Source organism: Nicotiana attenuata, unplaced genomic scaffold, assembly GCF_001879085.1.
Source record: "Nicotiana attenuata strain UT unplaced genomic scaffold, NIATTr2, whole genome shotgun sequence".
Taxonomy (NCBI): Eukaryota; Viridiplantae; Streptophyta; class Magnoliopsida; order Solanales; family Solanaceae; genus Nicotiana; species Nicotiana attenuata.
Genome location: NW_017672554.1, coordinates 103,034 through 123,475, shown reverse-complemented (window position 1 = coordinate 123,475; position 20,442 = coordinate 103,034). Strand labels below are relative to the sequence as shown.

At 39.3% G+C, this 20,442-nt stretch overlaps 1 protein-coding gene across 1 annotated transcript; it reads left to right on the top strand.

Moving 5' to 3' along the window:
• The first annotated feature begins 10,943 nt into the window (after window positions 1–10,943).
• Window positions 10,944–11,717, top strand: LOC109213649. The gene is made up of 2 exons (XM_019377469.1): window positions 10,944–11,250; window positions 11,383–11,717. The coding sequence occupies exons 1-2, from the start codon at window positions 10,944–10,946 to the stop codon at window positions 11,715–11,717; spliced, it is 642 nt and encodes a 213-aa protein (XP_019233014.1).
• Window positions 11,718–20,442: the final 8,725 nt, after the last annotated feature.

The window sequence follows — 20,442 nt, the reverse complement described above, 5'->3', positions numbered from 1 at the left end:
CCAATACATGTGTTTACCACAATAGCATGTTGACTCATATTTTCTAATTAGAACTATGTGTTCTGCCTTCAGCAAGTTTGCATGTTTACTTATGTCTAAAATTAGATCTATGTCTTGCCTACTCCCCTACTAAGCCTGACACCCCTATCTGGATACTTTGCTCCCCAATCCCTATTATCCCTTACATGTGGCTACTTGATTTTCAACATGTCTTGCTTCTGTGTTTGGTCACTTAGTAACAACCAATAAGTTTAAGTAATCCTATTTCTGAATGCTGCTTGTTTGGCTGGAACCTTTGCCTAGGTTCCAGGAACTGAATGATTCTGTTTACTTCTGATTTCCTGAAAGTCTGAAACTGCTTTTTCCTCAAAACTATTCTTGCAAATCACTATCACTTCAATTCCTAGAATACTTAGGTTCCTGCCCCTCCAGTGTGAGAATTGCTTTAGAGTCCATGAGACTCCTCTGAAGTTTGACACACTGGGCTGGCTATTCCACACTGCACAAGCTGTTTAGCCTTTAAGGAGGCCTTGGTGTGAGCACTGCCCTGGGTCCTGGAGGCCCTTGGGAACTTTGACACACTAAGATACCCTCCCTGGCACTATGAGATGTGGCAATTGAGACTGTTTGAAGGCCTGGTTCCCTAGATTTTGCTTTTGGCCTATCCAGGCTCCCTATAGTACACTGTTATCATTCCTGTAATTCATTCTACACTTGGTTTGTAATATTATTTACTTTATAAACAGATATTGGGAAAATTAGTAAACTGGGAGGGATTATTATACACATTTTGTTGGGGAATGGGTAGATATCATGCCTATAGGATTTAAAATCAGTGTTTACATTCCTAGAAACCATATCTATAGGAAATTGCAATGTTCATCACTTGTATGCATTATAGAGATCATGTCTATAGGGTTCAAACCGAACTTTTGCAATCGGAAATCATTGTGATGTTTGATTGTTTTGCATGCATTCTAGATACCATGCCTAAAGGTTAAAAATCAGTCTTGCAATTTTAGATATCATGGCTATAGGTGAAAAAAACAATTTATGCACTTAGGAGTTATGATAAATAGGTTCAGCATGTTCAATATTTAGAAACCATGCCTATAGGGTAAAATTAATCTTACATTCTGGAAACTACGTTTGTGGTTTTAAAATCAGTCTCCGCATGCCAATCCAGCTTTAAAATTGCTGCATTTTTTTCGTTGTTTAAAATCAGTCATTGTACCTAGACAGCATGCCTATTGGACCTAAACTGCCTGAAATTGTTTACTGTTTCATTATACTTCTGAATAACGACTAGATATCATGCTCATAGGACGTCACTGATACACGCCCAGGCAAGCCTGTAGGGCGATTAAAAATCCTGTAAATTGCAAATACTGTGCTTCTATTAACTGTCCAGATTCAACTCCTCTAAAATCAGTAGGCAAACTGATTAGGTATTGGTTCCCGCTTTAATAAAGCTTTGCATATGTTCTGATTTGTGCTCCCCTAGGTATCATGTCATTAGGACTCTTTTCAATTGTCTAAAATACTGCTGTCTGAGACGTGCATTTGTTTGTTCTATTTGTGGAGGTAAAATGTGAGCCCCCTTAATTGTTCTTTACTTGACAGTCCTAATTGTTTTGGTTGTCGCCTAGATTTTTGTCCTTTAAGTACCTTAGGATAAGTCTAGAACTGCCTAAATTAGAGGTCCTAAATACCTCCAGGGCCACAAGGAAGGGACGGGTAATGCACGCATATGATACATCTTAAGGTTGCAAGAACGCTTTAGGCTATGACCAAGGGGAGGGGAATTGGGTAGTAAAGGATATGATGACCTGTGCGCTAGTGCCACGTGTAACCCCTCTAGTTGAAGAAGGCTTACCAGGTATTGTACAGATGTGATCCTATAGGCCGACAAACCTAGGACCTCCTTCATCTTATTTACATATGTGTGCATAGACTGCTTATTTGTTAAAGTTCCTTTATCGTACATATATGCTTAGACTGCTTATCGGTCAAATTTTCTCTATCTTATATGTGTGCTTAGACTATCTATTTGTTAAATGACTAATTCACATAAATCAAGTTCGGCCGGGACCCACCGTTGTGGACCGCGAGGGGTGCCTAACACCTTCCCCTCAAAGTTATTTCGAGCCCTTACCCAAGTCTCTGGTAATGCAAATCGGTTTTATGATTTATCTGCTCTAGGTGCCCTAACGCACCTTAATCCGTTAGGTGGCGACTCTTCAAATTCAAATACCCAATTCCCAAAAGGAAATGAGTTGTTCCCCACGAATGTCGAAACGCGGACTCCGCGAGGAAAAAGGGGGCGCAACAAACACTACTTGAAGGCGTATGAGGAGTTGAAAAAGAGATTGATGATTGCACTAATTATCACCGCCCCAGACCGGGGAGAGTCTTTTGAGTTGATGTGTGATGCAGTGACACGACAATTGGGGCCGTATTGGGCCAGAAAAAAATAAAGTGTTCTACCAAATTTACTACGCTAGCAAAACTCTAAATCCAACCCAGATATATTACATCATAACAGAAAAAGGGTTGCTAGCGGTAGTATGGGTGTTTGACAGATTTAGGGCCTACTTGGTGGGAACTTAAGTCATCGTCTACACAGACCATGCAGCCATCAGGTATTTGGTGGAGAAAAAGGATGCTAAGCCTAGACTAATTTGTAGGGTTCTTCTTTTGCAGGAATTTGAAGTGGAAACTAAAGATCGAAAAGGGACAGAGAATTAGGTGGCAGATCATTTGTCGCGCTTGGAAACTCATGCACATGTTGACTATGTGAACTTCATTGTAAGTGGGGTGAATCCATCAGAGTTGTCTCTGGATGGTAAGAGGAAATTCATGCGTGATTTTAAGCTTTATCTATGGGATGAGCCGTTTTTGTTTAAGTAGTGTGCAGATCAGCTAGTGCGCTGATGTGTTCCTGAGGAGGAGATGGAGGTAATTTTACATGATTGCCATGCATCACCATATGAGGGCCACCATGATGGAGACAAAACGGCTGCAAAGGTGTTGCAGTCGGGATTCTATTGGCCTAAGCTATTCAAGGATGCATATGCTTTTGTAAAAATATGTGATAGGTGCCAAAGGACGGGTATAATTTCGAGAAGGCATGAGATGCCATTGAAGGGAATACTTGAGGTCGAAATCTTCGATGTTTGGGGAATAGACTTCATGGGGCCGTTTCCAGCATCAAATGGCCATTGCTACATCTTGGTTGCAGTTGACTATGTGTCAAAGTGGGTTGAGGCTGTGGCTTTGTCTATGAATGATGCTAAAGTGGTGGTGAGCTTTGTGAAGAAAAATAGTTTCACCAGATTCAGGACTCCGCGTGCTTTGATCAGTGATGGAGGTACTCATTTTGGTAACAAACTGTTGGGAAACTTCTTAGCTAAGTATGGGGTAAGACACAAGGTCACAACTGCTTATCATCTGCAAACCAGTGGCCAAGTGGAGGTCTTAAATAGGGAGGTGAAGCAAATTTCGGAGAAGAGAGTGAGCGCAAGTAGGAAGGACTGGGCTAGCTAGCTAGATGACGCTCTATGGGCATATCTCACGCCATACAAAACTCCAATTGGCACTTTGCTGTACAGGTTAGTTTATGAAAAATCTTGTCACTTTCCTGTTGAGCTTGAGCACAAGGCATATTGGGCAATCAAAAAGCTCTACTTTGATTTGGATCTAGCTGGGGAAAACGGATGGTGCAACTAAATGAGCTTGAAGAGTTTCGACTGCACGCATATGAGAATGCGAAGTTATATAAATAGAAAACTAAGAGATGGCATGATAAACACATTTTGCATCGTGAGTTCGAAACCGGTCAAGCTGTTCTATTGTTCAATTAAAGGTTGAAGCTCTTTCCTGGAAAGCTCAAGTCTAGATGGTCGGGTCAATTCGAATTAGTGCGGGTTACAAAGCATGGAGTTGTTGAGCTAAAGGATCCCGAAAGAAATGGCACATTTTTAGTCAATGGGCAGAGAGTGAAACATTATTGGGGTGGTGGCGTTCGTAGTCACAAAACTTCGATAGAATTGGTGGATACGTGAGGGAACGTGTTGCATTGTGCCGCGATATTAAATCAGACACTTGTTAGGAGGCAACCCAATGTTTATTGCTTTCGTAGTCAGTTTTTTTTGGTTAGAGTAGATTAGAGTTTTCTTTTCTTTTTTCTTTGTAGTCATAGAAATCATAGGTAGAATGGTGTAGGGTGTGTATAATAGATATATTAACTGCTCGTGGGGGTCAGGGATTTCATTTCAATTTTTTTTTAGCAAAACTACCACCCAAGACAGCGTCCCATGCTGCCTGGGGCGGAGAAATCATAAATATCCAAACCCCAGCGTCAGGCCTAGCGCAACGTGCTGGGTTGGGGGCCACCGGGTAAGTATTAATTTTTTTAATATTTCGTTTCATTTTATTTTTTTAGTTAAAACCATGGCCCATAAAACCCGACCCGGATACCTATCTACGCTCACCTAATAATCCATATCCATTACCCATACCCATTCCCCCATCTAATTAGAAATAACTCTAACCCTTAAACCCCTCCCCTCTCCCCGCTATTCTCTCTCTCTCTCCCCGCTATTCTCTCTCTCTCTCTCTCTCTCTCTCTCTCTCTCTCTCTCTCTCTCCCCGTTTCTTGCTCTTCTCTCTCAAGTTCTCCATTATTTTTGCTTGCTTTCATCTCAAAATCACGGGTATGTGTCTTCTTCCTCTTTTCTTATAATTTTGTGATTTCTTTATGTTGAAAAAAAGAGAGACACACAACTAATGCCCACCATGTGTTTGATCAAATGCTTGAAAGGGTAAATTGTGCAGCGGTAAAGTCTGAGTAGCCGAGTGTAGTTGCATGTGATGTTGGGCTAAGTGTGGGGTGTTTTGGGGGTGGTTTTCAATAGCTCAAGCTTGTGTTCCATGGTCACCATACTATAATCACACCACCTATACCATGTATCTTGTATTATGTATGTAGTATCACTTTGTTAGAATTAGCTAGCGCAGTGTGTTAGTTGTAGAGATTGAGGACCATGTGTTACTTGCTTGCACTAAGGCTAAGCCACATCGTCATGTTCGACTACTTGAATTGTGTGGAATAGTTAGTGAAATAGAATTGTGTGTCATAGGGAAGTCTTGAGTACCCAACGCCTTGTGATGCAACATTTGTGCACTTTGAACCACTATTGTGAGTAGATTACATAAAGCCTTCGATTTTAAGTTTTCACGATGACCGTGGGCAAATTTCTTGATTCATTCTCATATTCATGTATATTGTGTGTAGGTTGCTATGTCTCATTATAGTGCTACCAGGGGAAAAGGAGTGGGAAGTCCTCTACTATTGCTCCCCCTCCCAAAAAACGCAAGCAGAGTGAAGGTTCATCTCGGCAAGCTAAAGGGAAGCAGGTTGCTAGCGGGTCGAGGAAGGCACCATCAGAACCACGACCTTATTTGGATATGGTTTGTGAGGATGACATCCAATGGTATCATACCTTTGTGCCATATGGGCGGTACGCCTCCAAAATGGGAATTAATGTGAAAACTCTAGAAAAGAACTCCCCGGATATGCTTGCCCAGTTGGTAGATATGAAGATGGATAAGTTCCTTGAGTGCCCGGGGCATGCAAATTTGAGCATGGTGAGGGAACTTTATGCAAATTGGAATGAGGATCGGTTCATGTTGTGGGTTCGAGGAAAGGAAGTACCATTGGACAGGGCGTCCTTATGCAAATTCTTGGGAGTTAATTGCCCTAACCTACGGAGGCTGCAAAAGTTTGTCAAATGCCCAAGCTACCAGGTTGTACGTCACACTCTATGTGGCGTCGATTCTAATGCAAAATGGACAAGAACTAAGGGTGATGCACATATTGAGATGCTTCGCTTCTACTTCAATAAGATTGCCAAGGTGTGGCAAAATTTCGTGCAGGCTGGACCGATGCCGATTGAGCACAACAGTGAATGCACTCGAGATCGGGTGTGTTTGATATTTTTCTGATGACTGGATGAACCATCAATGTGAGCAAGATCATGTTAGGAGAGATGGCCCCGCACACGCTTTGGGCAAAAAATAAAAATATTCTTCTTTGGCAACCTCTTGATGAAGTACATGCTCTCCCGTGAGGTACCTGAGTACCCCAGCTATGATGAGGTGGTGAAGTCACCAAAGAGAGTGATGGACATTACTTCCTTGTTAGAGTCCATGTCCAAGCTGAGCCAGGCTTCGAGGAATGAGAGGGACGAAAACTTCAACAGGTCTCTCTATAGCTCCCTGAATGTGATAAGAGCAGGCTAAGTGTGACAGATGAGGAGCGTATGCATCTACGCAATGATCTATCCAGTTCTTCGAATGAGATATTGGGGATTGCATCTGGTAGCCCCATCCACCCATCAGAGGATAATAACACCCACAAAGGCTCAGATGATGAGGATGATATTGGTGATGATGTCACGGGGCCAATGGCTTTGGTGTCCCCGAGGGCGGATGATGATGAGCCCGGAGCTGTGGCTGGTGGGTATTCCGAGGAGGAAGGATTCGAGTATGACCCTCATGGGTCCGACTAGTAGGGAGTGCTTCTTTCAACCTTATTTTGCTTTGAATTTTTATATGCGTCAGGGACTATGCCTTATCTAAGTGTGGGTGGGAAAACTACTTTCTGACCTAAAATGGTATAAAACTGTTTTTTATTTTATTTCTTTTATTTTATAACTTATAGTAGACATAGTCTAATTAGTTAATAATAGTTGTGAGAAAAAACAAAAATATAAAAAAAAATTAGAAAAAGCTCGAACTTTTCCCGACAATGGATCTTTTGGACGTTTTTTTGAGGGATTAAAGTCCGACTAAAAAACATCAAAAATATTTTCTTTGTTTTTGTTAGGATATTTAGGTAGTATCCCTTGGTTTTTCTTTAGACGGCGGTTCTTTTTCAAGGGTGTAGCTTGAATCGGGTGTTTTGTTTTTATTTTTTTAGGAGTAGGATAGGAAGAAAACTGAGTTGCTCTGAGATACCTGTTGACATGTTGGTGCTGGCATATTAGGCAATGGCATGCGCTCTGTCTTCCTGCATATTTTATTTGAATTGTAATGCTTAAGTAAAATATGTAGCTTAATCTGTGATACCTTTTTCTCAGTTGTTTGACTGGTATGTCATCTAGTGCATTATTGCTTAAAATTTCTCAACTGTATGTGCTTGCTTGACTTGAGAGTTTAATAGAACAATCTTGGTTGAGTGATGTGCAATGTGTGTGTAAGGATTCATGGTATTTTGTGCTATCCTGTCTCGTCTAGAACTTGCCCCTTGTGTTAATCGAAGCAAAATCATTAAGTTGTGCTAGTCTAGGAGTTGATGTAGGCGTTTCTTGCTTGATCATAGAGGTGTTTATCACTCACAAATAAAACTTTTCCGTGCTAGCCCCCTTGAGCCTATAGACCTTTTCTTTGGCACCCACACTACAAGCCGTAACCCTATTTTGTTCTTAAGTTGAGCTTGCTGAACTTTTACCTCCGAAGGCACTTAAGCGCTAAAAGAAGTAAGGTGAGAGATTTGGGAAGTAGCTTTTGAGTGGAACCATGGAAGGCCCATAAGGTGCAATAAAGTCGTGGAAAATACCACTAGCCGATGAACCTTAATGTATGGAGTGTGTGTAGAAAAAAAAAGAAAAGAAAATTTCAAGAAGAAAGAGATAAATAATGTTGATAGTCAAAAAGAAGAAAACTACACACCTCCTAATCTTACTAATTCATGCTAGTGGGGATATAGAGTGCTTAATTGATGAAAGGACTATGTTTTGTATGGTTTGCCGGGAGTGAATTGGTTGAGAAGAAAAAGTGCTCGATTCTTGAGTATAGTATACTAAAGTGCTTAGGAGGGTTAGTCACTATGCCTAAATGTATCCTACCCGTCCCTTAGCCTACATTACAACCTTAAAGTCCTAATTGATCATAGATTTGGCTAGCTTTGATTAGTAGAGATGTACACTACGGGCAAGCTTATGGTACGACCACGAGAGGCACATGAAATTCTTTGTGAGAGTGAGCGAATTTTGTTCAATTTTGTGATGTCCTTAAATTATGTTCACTGTCATATTTGAACATGTGAACTATTTTTATATTCACCCTTTTTTGTGTGGTGAGGGCACTTGATCTCATGACAGATTGGTAATGTGTGAACTTCTCTTGTTGGTGAGTGCACGAGTTGAGGGTGCTTAGTGGTAACAACTCGGCTCTTGAGGTAGGGTGGTTGTAGATAGGTTGTTTAAATTGGTTGAATTGCGTTGTGTATACTTGGGTATGTTTAAAAAGGGAAGAATGTGAATTTCGTAGGTTCATGCTTGATTGTCAGTATCGACCATAGTCAAAGGTAGAGTGTATGATTAAAACAAATTTGAATTGCTCTTTCCTAGTGAGATGTACATTGTTGGGTGTAGTTATAGTTCCATGTCTTGAAGGCGAGCAAGAGTCTAAGTGTGGGGTGTTGATATTTGGCTTAAAGTATGTATATTTATATGCATATTGCCTCGAATTTTACTCATGTTCCATCAATTCTGGATGTATAATGTAACTATTTATGCTAATTACTGAAATTTTTATGTGTAGGAACCATCCGGAGGCAATTTCGGACGAAGGTGCGTGAGTTAAAGCGAAAAGGGGAAGAAACGAGAAAAAGTCACAAAGTAGCACCATAGGTAGCATGGGGCTATTGTGGCGCAGAAATCAGAATCTCCAAAGTTCCAGCGCCAGGGCTAGCTCCCCACGCTACCTTGGGCGCTGATGACGTGAAGTCGTCCTATTTCACACGGGACTTGGTTATTTTGACCCTAAGGCGCTCCCAACTCGTATAAAATCAAACCTAAACCTATTTTGGCTAGGGAGTCGTCACTTTGAGAGAGAAATACAAGTACGAAACACTTGGGAGCACGGAATTCATCAGTTCTTCCATTCTTCATCTAGTATTCATTGCTATTATGTGTAAAAAAAAATATTTTGATTGTTGCTATGAACATGAGTGGCTAAGAACCTCATTATTCTGGGGTTACGGTTCATTCTTGATTATTGTAAATTGATGGTTGATTGTTTTTCTTGACTTTATCATATTAATTAATTATTCAATCTTGCACTTAATAATTCTATTGCATAGCTAACAATAGAGTACTATCTATGAATCTATAGTTGAACTCGAAAGTGGGAACAATAAATTACATATAGGATTAAATATAGTAAGTTCTTGAATCCGGACATCGGAGAATAGATCTGTGATTAGGATAGAGATATTCTAGTTGCCTTACTTGGTTATTTTTGTAGGAAATATACATGCGTTATTGCCAAGTTTGATTCTATAGACATATAGTCTTAGGTTGGCTTGAATAGGTGAGCGAAGCGTCGAAAGAACTTTGCGAGCAAAATTAACCTTGCTAATCAACAAACTAGATGAGTCAAGTGATTATATCAACCTGAAAAATGCAATAGGAGAGACGTCAATCCCATAACCCTTGAATATTCCCATATCATTGAATTCTTCCTAAGTGTTTGTTTGCTCTACTTGCAATCTTATTTTCTTGCTTTCTTATTAGGTCGTATTAATATAGTTATAAAAATCACAATCATCTTCTTCACACTCACTTGAGGATTAAATACATAAATAGCTTAGATTGAAAAATAGTTGATCATAAATCCTTGTGGGAACGATACTTTATTATCACTTTATTACTTGTCGACCGCGTATACTTGCGTGTGCGTTTGGACCCAACAAGTGTTTGGCGCTGTCGTCGGGGATTTAGAAATTAGTTTTGTCTGAAATAAGCTCTTATTTGTTTTTGCTCAAGTGTTAATCTATTTGATTGTTTCCGACTCTACAGGTGTTCACCTTGAATGCAAAAAAGAACCAACAATTTGAACAACCTTCCTCCTCCTGATCATGAACCCGAAGACTCTTCCATAGGTTAATGAGGGAGATAGAAGAAAGAGCAAGAATTGCAGAGTTGGGTATTGTAGTCCAACCACAGCCAATTGAGATTGCAGAAAATGAAGAAAGACCGGTGATTGAGGCTGCAAGCCTAATCTCGCGAACATGACTCAGGCTATCGTGAAGCCTTATATAACTAGACACTTTGAGATGAGGCAGTATATGGTGCAACTTATTCAATCCACAGGGCTATTTGTGGGGTTGTCAAGTGAAGATCCCCAAAGGCATATATAGAATTTCTTGGAGATTACGGATACATACAACTATCCAGACGTCTCTACAAACTATGTCAGACTAACTTCGTTTCCCTTTTCTCAAACGGGGGAAGCACAAGAATGGTTAAACAAGGAGCCTATAAACTCGATCCACACTTGGGATGATCTTGCATGCAAATTCTTAATCAAGTTTTTTTTCACTAAGAAGACAAAGGCATTGAGGAGCCAGTTTCTCGGGTTTCAACAACGAAATGGTGAGACTCTTCGTCAAGCTTGGAAAAGATACAAGAAACTTCTCAGAGACTGCCCAATTCATTGTCAGGCAGATGAGGTACTAGGACATACATTTGTGGATGGGCTGGATGAGACTTCCAAATTGAATCTAGATTTAGCTTGTGGAGGAAGTTGCATGCGAATTCCATACAATGAGATTCATACTCTACTCAACAATTTCACTACAAATAATGATAACTGGCAGGGTGAAGCTGACTCAAGAAGGTTGATAAAATAGAAAGCATCAGGTACACTCGAGCTGGATGAGATGTCAGCCGTGCGAGCAGAAATTGCTAAACTAAACAACCAAATGGCTAAGATGGATTTGGATCAAGGGTATCAGATGTAGCAAGTTCAGAGGATGGCCATATGTTGTGAAATTTGTGGAGATGGCCATATGAGTGACCAGTATCCGATGAATCCTGAATCTATTTATTATGTAGGCCAGCAAGGTAGAGGTCCAATGAACCAGAATAATCAACATGGGAACACATATAATTCCAACTGGAGGAATCACCCGAATTTCTCAAGGGGTGGGAACCAGACTACTCAGAATCAATACAGGCCTCAAAGGAACTATAATCAGCCTCAAAAGTCACTATAATCAGCCTCAAAAGTCACCTCAACAAGTAGAAGAAAGTACTAATGATATGTTGAAAAAGATATTGATTGACAACCAACAGCTTCGACCAGATAATCAACAATTGAGGACTGAATTTCGAAATATAGAGAGGCAGATCGGGCAGTTGGCTGCACAACAAAATACTCGGCATGCAGGGGCCCATCCCAGTGATACTGATAAGAATTCTTAGGTAAATCCTGTAACTTTGAGGAATGGCGGAGAATTAGAAGAAGTACCAAAAAGAATGAAAGAACAAGTCACTCCTAAGGGTTAACTGATCCCCAAAACTGTGGGAGAAGCTGAGAAAGAAATTGACGAAAGTGAAAAGACTCTGATTGCAAGGCCACCACCTCCTTCCCCACAAAGATTGCAGAAGAAAAGTGATGACAGGATGTTTAACAAATTTCTTGATATGCTGAGCCAAATTCAATTGAATCTCCCATTGATTGATATGCTATGTGAAATCCCAAAATATGCTAAGTACATAAAAGATGTTATGGCTAACAAAAGGAGGTTGACAGAGTTTGAGATTGTGGCACTATCTGAAGAGTGCACCTCGAGAATTCAAAGAAAAATGCCGCAAAAGTTGAAAAATATGGGAGCTTCACCATACGTGTTTGAATTGGTGAGGTAGATGTGGGGCGAGCACTCTTTCATTTGGGGGCTAGCATAAATTTGATGCCTCTCTCAGTTTTCAGTCAATTGGGGTTGGGAGCTCCAAGGAGAACGACTGTCATATATTTATATGCATATTGCCTCGTATTTTTCTCATGTTTTGTAGATTTTGGATGTGTAATGTAATGATTTGTGAAAAATAATGGTATTTTTATGTGTAGGAATCACCCCGAGGCTTTGAGATGAAGGCGGATGAATTGAAGCGAAAAGGGAAAGAAGCGAGAAAAAGTAACAAAGTAGCGCACAGGTAGTGTGGGGCACTACATGTGGCACACAAATTAGAATCTCCAAAGTTCCAGCGCCAGGGCTAGCGCCCCATGCTACCCTAGGTGCTGGTGACGTGAAGTTGTACTATTTCGCTCGGGACTTGGTTATTTCGACCCCAAGACGCCCCCAACTTGTATAAAAGCAAACGTAAACCTTTTTATGCAAGGGAGACGTCACTTTGAGAGAGAAACATAAGTACAAAATACTCGAGAACACAGAATTCATCATTTCTTCCATTCTTCATCTAGTATTCATAACTTTATGTGTAAGTCAACATTTTGATTGTTATGAACATGAGTGGCTAAGAACCTCATTATTCTAGGGTTATGGGTCGTTCTTGATTATTGTAAATTGACGGTTGATTGTTTTGCTTGACTTTATCATATTAATTTGTTTATTCGATCTTGCACTTAATAATTCTATTGTGTAGCTAACAATAGAGTACTATCTATGAATTTATAGTTGAACTCAAAAGTAGGAACTATAAATTACATATAGGATTGAATATGATAAGTTCTTGAATCCGGGCATCGAAGAATAGATTCGTGATTAGTATAGATATATTCTAGTTGCCTTACTTGGTTATTTTTGCAGGAAATATACATGCGTTCTTACCAAGTATGATTATATAGACACATAGTCTTAGGTTGGCTTGAATAGGCGAGCGAAGCGTCGAAAGAACTTCACGAGCATAATAAACCCTGCTAATCAACAAATTAGATGAGTCAAGTGATTACATCAACCTGAAAAACGCAATAGGATAGACATTTTTTGATACCCAATTTTGCCCTCATATTTTTCCAAATAGTATATATATTTTCAACATGCCATTTTGCATAGTTATTTAATTTATAAGATTTATACAAGTATTTTCCATAAATTTTCGCAATTTTTAGAGCTTTAAAATTAATTTTCTTTTATTTAAATTACTTAAATTTTATTAATTATCCCTTTAAATTAATTGTGATGACTTAACCATCCAAACTTGTTATTTATACCCACATACATGTTTTAAAATATTTTTACTTTATTTTACATAATTGTATTTATATTTCTAAGCTATTTACATAACTTTGCAATAATAAACTATATTCTGCACATGATTGTATTCATTATATTTTTATGCTAAAATATCATTTCTTGTATTTTTATAATACTAAGATATTATTTTTAACTATTTACTTCATAAATAACATTTTTATGATTTATTAATCATTTTCATAATTTATTTTTGATAAATTTCGTGTATTTAATTTATAGCCAATTCAAGGCTAAATTAGGACCAAAGTTAATGGCCCAAACAGCCCAAACTTCAGCCCAATCCACCCTAGCCCAATGCCAATGATCCACTACCCTATACCCATCCATTTAACCCGATCCGCCTCCCCTTAAAATCCTAGCCGTTGATCTTGGGTGATCAATGACCCATTTGCCATCTCTTCTTTTAATTAACCCAACCCCAAACCCTAATCCTCATTCCCTCTTATCAGCCGCCCTCAAAACCTCTCAACCCCTTTCCTCTTCTGAGAAACCCTAACGGCCTCCTCCTAATTTCTCTCCGATTCCAACCCAAAATGGAATCAGTCCATGATTTCCTTACCTTATACGTTCTGTCATCTTGTTACTTACACAATTTTGGCATCACTTAGTACTTGCCTATTTTTGGCAAAGTACCAGGCCCTGAGTTATGAACAATCGTCCTCCATCTTCAAGACTTAGACGATATTTCATCTATATACACTCATCACCACGTTGTATGGGTCCGATTTACCAAGATCCTCAGCCAATCTTTGATTTTTCGTCGAACTAGGGTTTGAAATTTCAATGTTTTCCTTTACCAGTTCTATTATCGATTGCATGTGATTTTCTTTCCTCATTTTTTGTTTGCTTAATTGTTTTCCATGTTTGTTCTTTCAATTTCTACTAATATATAAACCCCTCCCCTAATCCCCTTTGAACAGGGCTCGAATCGTTTAACCACTATTATTATTCTCTCACTTTCACCTTACATATTATTTCTGTTCTCTTGATTGTGGCCAGCTGAAAGCCAAGGCCACCATAGTCTTCTCTATTTGCCCTCCCTAGTGCGAGCACTGCTCGGGGCGCACTAAAGCTCTTGTCAACTCTGACGCACTAGGACATGGGGTTCTCACTGTTGTCTTTACTTTACTGTCACCGTGAGATTCTGAGTTACTCACTCTTTTGCTCAATTATCTTCGCAACTGGTTAGTATTCTTTGTCCCTTTACAGCCTTAAATATTAGTCCTCTACTTGTTCATGTATGTGTATTGTGTATGCCAATACTGTTTGAACGTTTAGACAAGCATTCCTTAAAGCTTCTTTGTTATTTGTGAACTCTCAGCATTGTATTGTTGTACGCTTTCTGTAATTCTATTGTTTCCATGGTGTTATGTAGTTTCTACTCTCTATTATCGAATTTGATAGGTTTGAACATGTGTATTAGACCTTCACTCTACATATTTGATCCTAATAGTTTCCGCTCTCTTAAGTTTGCCTGAATGGTCATGCTCATGTTAGCCTTAATGTCATGTTCTTTGCTTATTATGAGTTCACATTCATGCCTTGGATTTCTGGGATCCTTGTATAAATTGTTTGCTCAAAATCTGCTTTAATAATCTCCTCTTACTAATCTACTATTTCATGCAAAGTAATTCTTAACTCTCCCATGTTATAGCATTGTTTTAATACATAGTCAAGCATGTTTGTCTGCAATTTGTAACTCTATTGATTAGGTCCCTTGACCTGTCAATCATGCACTCTTTAGCATTGCCTAAAACTTCTAGTAAATTTTAATATACATAGCTTCTTCTATTATGCATAGTCAACTCGCATAAACCCTGGAGTGTGCGTGTTCTATTAACCTTAAGTTGATATGCTTTCCTACCATGAGTTCTTTGGATTTTGGAATCTTTGTGTTATACTCAGCATGTTAGGCTGCTTGTTGACTATTGTAGATCATGCCTACTATCCTATTTTCTATGTATATTAGGATCTTATGTGAAAATTGCTATTCCCCTGACTATGACTCTATTAGACTATCATAATTAAGAATCTCAGGTCTAAAGTCCCGACTAATTCTGGATCATGCTTTACTGTGGAATTTTTTCTCTGGAAAACTTAGCATGCTTATCTTATATGTCTTGTATGCTTACCCTATTAATCCAAGTGACATGCCTCCTCAACTCTCTTAATGTTGTATTTATGCTCAGCATGCTACACTCTTTCCCCTGTTGAATAAATCACGAACCTATGTTGTTAGTTTTCTATGTCAAACTCACAATGTTGAAGAGCTCTACTGATTCTCCTAGTTTTTATGTTCAAGGCCCCCATGTTTCTAAAATGCAAGTTCCAATATGTCTTATGCAAGTCCCGTCGATATGTTTTATGATTCGGTATCTATGTCCTAGTGAGAACTGCTATTAGTAGGCTTTAGAGTTGTTTAATTAGTTGTCATGCGTAGCTCGTTAATTTATGTGGTTAAGTTGTTCATCTTCAATGGTTGGGTAAGTGTGTCTTCCCTTTGTGCCTAGTGTGGGTTCCTGTATGAGTTTGAGCTGAGCAATTGATACACTCTGATGTTTGGGGTGTATTTGGAGCTGGGTTTGCTGTTCGTATGAAGAACGAGCCTGCTAAAGGCCCAGGCTTTACTGGGTTATTTTCTTGTGGGTCTGCTTTGTTAAGTAGGCCTATCATGGTCTTCTTATGTAATTATTCATATTTGATTACTTCATTCGGGTTGTAATAATTTGTAAACTGAATAATTGGGAATTTAGTGAAATTGGGGAAGGAAGGGTATTTCTAGTAGATCCATAATCAAAAAAGTGTTTGTGATTGTTCCAGAAGAAATGAAACAAAAGATATGGTAGAGCTAGGACAGTTATTGTATGAGGTCTACCCAATGCTAGATGCAGAGGCACATAATAGATCGATATGAACATCATGAGCTGTCCCGTAATAAAACCAGTTGTTGTTGATACCTTCTTCTCGGTTCCTTCTTCCATAACCAGAGCTCGGAGAAGGAAGAGATAGAGGGCCCTATGGAGAATGTGGTCAGAAATCCATAATAGAGTCCGACCACAACGACCGAATTGATTATCTTCATGCATAAGGATACTAGATTACCTAGTAGAAAAGATTGAAAAATTATCACATAATAATCCAAAAATTGCAATAGACTTGCATAAATGGGTGGAAGCATGCCTATAGAATCTATGTGGTTTATTCGCTATTTTCTTTATATGTCTTTGATGTCATGAGTAGAAAGCCTGCCTATAGGAGTCACGCGCACACACATCACCTACATATGCTCTTTCAAGTATTTGCCGTGCCTCTTTCCATTACTCTGTTTCCTTAGATAACATGTCTTAGGACGTTGTAATGTAATGTTTTTCTCACCTAGATGCCATGCCTATAGGATTTCAAACAATCAATTTATCAATTGCTTTTAGTGTGCTGCTTATTTAGATATCATGGCCATAGGAAACTATATTCCAACCAACTATTCCCCTTGTTTTTCTATTACACTGTCGAACCAGCATTAGTAATTCAGAGTTATGACTGTTTTTATTAACTTTTTACGCGAAGCGATTAGATATTATGTCTATAGGACTTGCAACATTCGATTTGCACATGCGCTAATCCAGAAATTGCTACACTGCCCGTATACTATTAGAATCCAGAATCGCTTAGAAATCATGCCTATAGGATTTGCAATTCTCCTGAAAATCAGAATCACTTGGAAACCATATCTCTAGGACTCATAATGATCTAATCCGCCAGTGCATATGCATATAAAATGTTGTATTACCTGTTCAATACTAGAACCATATAGAAACCATGCCTATAGGATTTAATGATTTTAATACGTCTTAATCCTGTCGATTTCCTGAACTGCCCAAGTGCATTTGTTGTTTATGTGTGGAGGCTAACTTGGCCTTTGATTGTATTTATGTAAAGTCCTATCTGCTTTGAATATCGCCTAGTTTTATCATTTTGAGCAACCTAAGTTGAGTCTAGAACCTCCCAAATAGAGGTCTACAGCATCCTGGATCATAGGTATGGGACGGGAAGTGCACGCATATGGCACGATTTAGAGGTAGTAGGAGATGATAGTCTATACCCGCTGAATAATATGAGCAACTGATCGGATCCTACCCTACACCACTACAAAGTGGCAAGAGCAGTCGATGCAGCTTTTACCCGAAAAGGTCGGGATTGAATCCACAGGGAGCTAGATATTTTGGGATTTGGATTCCTATCTAAACTAGTAGTGTGTAGTGCTCTTGATTACACTTCCAATCATAATTGTTTGTTTGTTACTTCTAATTTTATACTAATGATGTGCGAAATTAAGCTAATTATAAATGCTTGTAAGGTTTTCTAAATGGTTAACGAGGCACTAGGGAAGTGACTTTCTCCTAGGTGAATATTTGACGGGTTCTAAAGCCTAAGGCGAAGTTGTTATGTTTGGGATCGCGATATAGCCAATGCACGACACTACTCACTCTATACCTCTCAGTAGCTTGAGTGACTTTGCCCTAATTGACTTTCTCAAGACCAATTGGGTGTCAAAATTGTGCAAGCAATATAGGCTCAAGTCAGGTATTAATATCTCTAGATTTAACCCTTTGATTGGGGCTATCAATCTCTTGAATACGCCCCAATTCCTTGTTGAATTGATTTTCCTAGACTCAAGCTCTCTTTCTCAAGAAGAGCCCAAATCAACAAGGGATAAATTAGTGTTTGCAACCACTAATTCAACATGTAAAACACAAATCAGTCCAAATATCAACCACCCATAAACATCTAAGCCTTAAAACAAAAGACCTATCAAATACAAACACTAAGGTTGAGCCACAACCCTAGCTAATGGGTCTAGCTACTCATAATAATAGAAGAAATCAGATATTTAGATGAAGAATAACCCGTATAATATAATTACAATCTAGGATTTAAAGATTCAATGTTGAACTAGCTACAAAATTACTCAAAATAGGTCTAAAACGGCCTTCATGAGCTCAACTAAGATAAAGATACCCTAAAAATCTGAAAAAGAAGTATTTATACAAGGCCGAATTTTCTGGACAAAAATACCCCTGACGGAGGTATCGCGGTCCGCAAGAAATGGACTGCGGCCGCGATGGGGCTTTTAGCTTCAATTCTTTGTTCTCTGAATCCAGCCACCGTGGACCGAAATAAATGGACCGTGGCCGCGGTGGCTTCACCGCGGACCGCAACAAATGGAATGCGGCCACGATGTCTTGAATCTTCCAAACTTCACATTCTCTGAATCCCTTCTCCGCGGACCGCAACAAATGGAATGTGGCCACGATGAGGCTACTGCAGCCGCGAAGAATCAACCGCGGACCACATTGCTTGAACTTCCAAAATAGCATCCTCCCTGATCTTTGCCATCGCGGACTGCAACAAATGCACTGCGGTCGCGGTGGGTCCATTGCTGCCGTGGTGGATTTACTCCTGTCGTAGTGCTTTGACTTGTTCTTGTCACTTGTGCAGGTTTCATTCCTTTTTGAGCTGGTTTTGACTTCTTGTCATTTTTTTGACCAAACACTGCAAACAAGCACAACATGTAAGCTTTCGGGATTACTTGTATACATTTTTAACCCAAAACTCAAGCAAAAAGGAGTAAAAAGTAAACTAGAATCCCTAGTTATCAGCAACCCCTACCTTAAGGGAGTTGCAAAGTATTATTTATGTTGCACGGGGTGATCCTTTAGGCTAAAAAACGTAGGACCCCCTTCTTTTATATACTTGTTATCTACACTTAGTTGTTTAATATAGACCAATGTAGTTGTATCATTGTAGTCATTAAGATTGTGTACCGATTCCCATGTGTTATAATAAAACTCTTCGATTTTTATTTTTTGTGTTTATTTTATCACCTAGCCTAATTACCTAGTCCACATAGTCTTAAGTTCGGCTGGGACCCACAGTTGTGAACCTCGAGGAGTGCCTAGCACCTTCTCTTTGAGGTAATTTGATCCTTACCCAATCTGTGGTGACGTTGGCTAGTCAAACAGAGTTCTTTGCATAATAGGTGCCCTAACGCACCTTAAAAATCATTAGGTGGCGACTCTTCTCTTTTAATACATCCTCTTTTAATAAGAGTTGTCACACGTTAAAACCCGCTTTCGTGAGAAAACGGGGAGCGACAACGTCAATCCCATAACCCTGGAATACCCCCATCTCATTGAATTCTTCCTAAGTGTTTGTTTTCTCTACTTGTGATCTTATTTTCTTTCTTTCTTATTAGTTCGTAGTAATTTAGTTATAAAAAATCACAATCATTTTCTTCACACTCTTGAGCATTAAATATATAAATAGCTTAGATTGGATAATACTTGATCATAAATCCTCGTGGGAATGACACTTTCTTATCACTTTATTACTTGTCGACCGCGTATACTTACGTCTGCGTTTGGACCCAACAATGACGCGGATGATGAATACATAGTTGAAATGGTCAAAACCTTGAGAGAACACTAAAGAGAGATTATGGATCACCTCTCAAGACAAGATCGGGTGATGACAGAGTTGAAGCAGGCGTTATCGGGTGTTTCTAATAATGCTAATGGAAGAGCTCTGATTCCTCCCAGCGTTCCCACAAATCAAAGGGTTCAAAGAACTGATAACGACGCTCCAAGGGAGGAGTTCAGTTTTAACGAGGCATGAGGTACCAGTAGTGGATCTGGGAACAACAACTCAAATGACGAGCTCATGATATTCTTGAGGGTAATGAATGAACGAGTGGACCAAAATGTTAAAGAGTTCTATGCTAGGATGGATCAGATATGCAGTTATCGTTTAAACCAAGTGCGGCCCCAGAGTTGATCTCAAGGAGGTTTAAGATGCCGGATATATCAAAATCTGACGGGATTTTAGATCCACATGAACACATCATGACCTACACTACGGTAGTAAAGGGAAACGACCTAGCCCAGCACGAGATCAGATCTGTTTTAGTGAAGACGTTTGGTGAAACCCTGATGAAGGGTACCTTAACTTGGTATTCTCTCTTATCTGAGCATTCCATTCATTCTTTTGAAATGATTGCAGATTTGTTTATTAAAGCTCAGAAAGGTCCGGCAAGGATGGCGAATATATTCAAAATATCTCAAGGAGAATCCAAACTGTTGCGAGAGTTCGTAATTCGGTTTCAGAAGAAAAAGATGTTGTTACTAAGCAAGGCTAGTAAGTTATTCTCCAGTTACAATTTGCTCCTGCAACTTGGATTTCGGTTAATTGGGTTGAGCTTACTGGTTTAGGAAAATAGGGGTTGGACAGTTGGACTTAGGTTGGGAAATGGGAATTGGGTTGGGCTTACTAAAATATTTCGGTTCTTCGGTATTTCGGTTTATTGAAGTATCGAAAGTTCA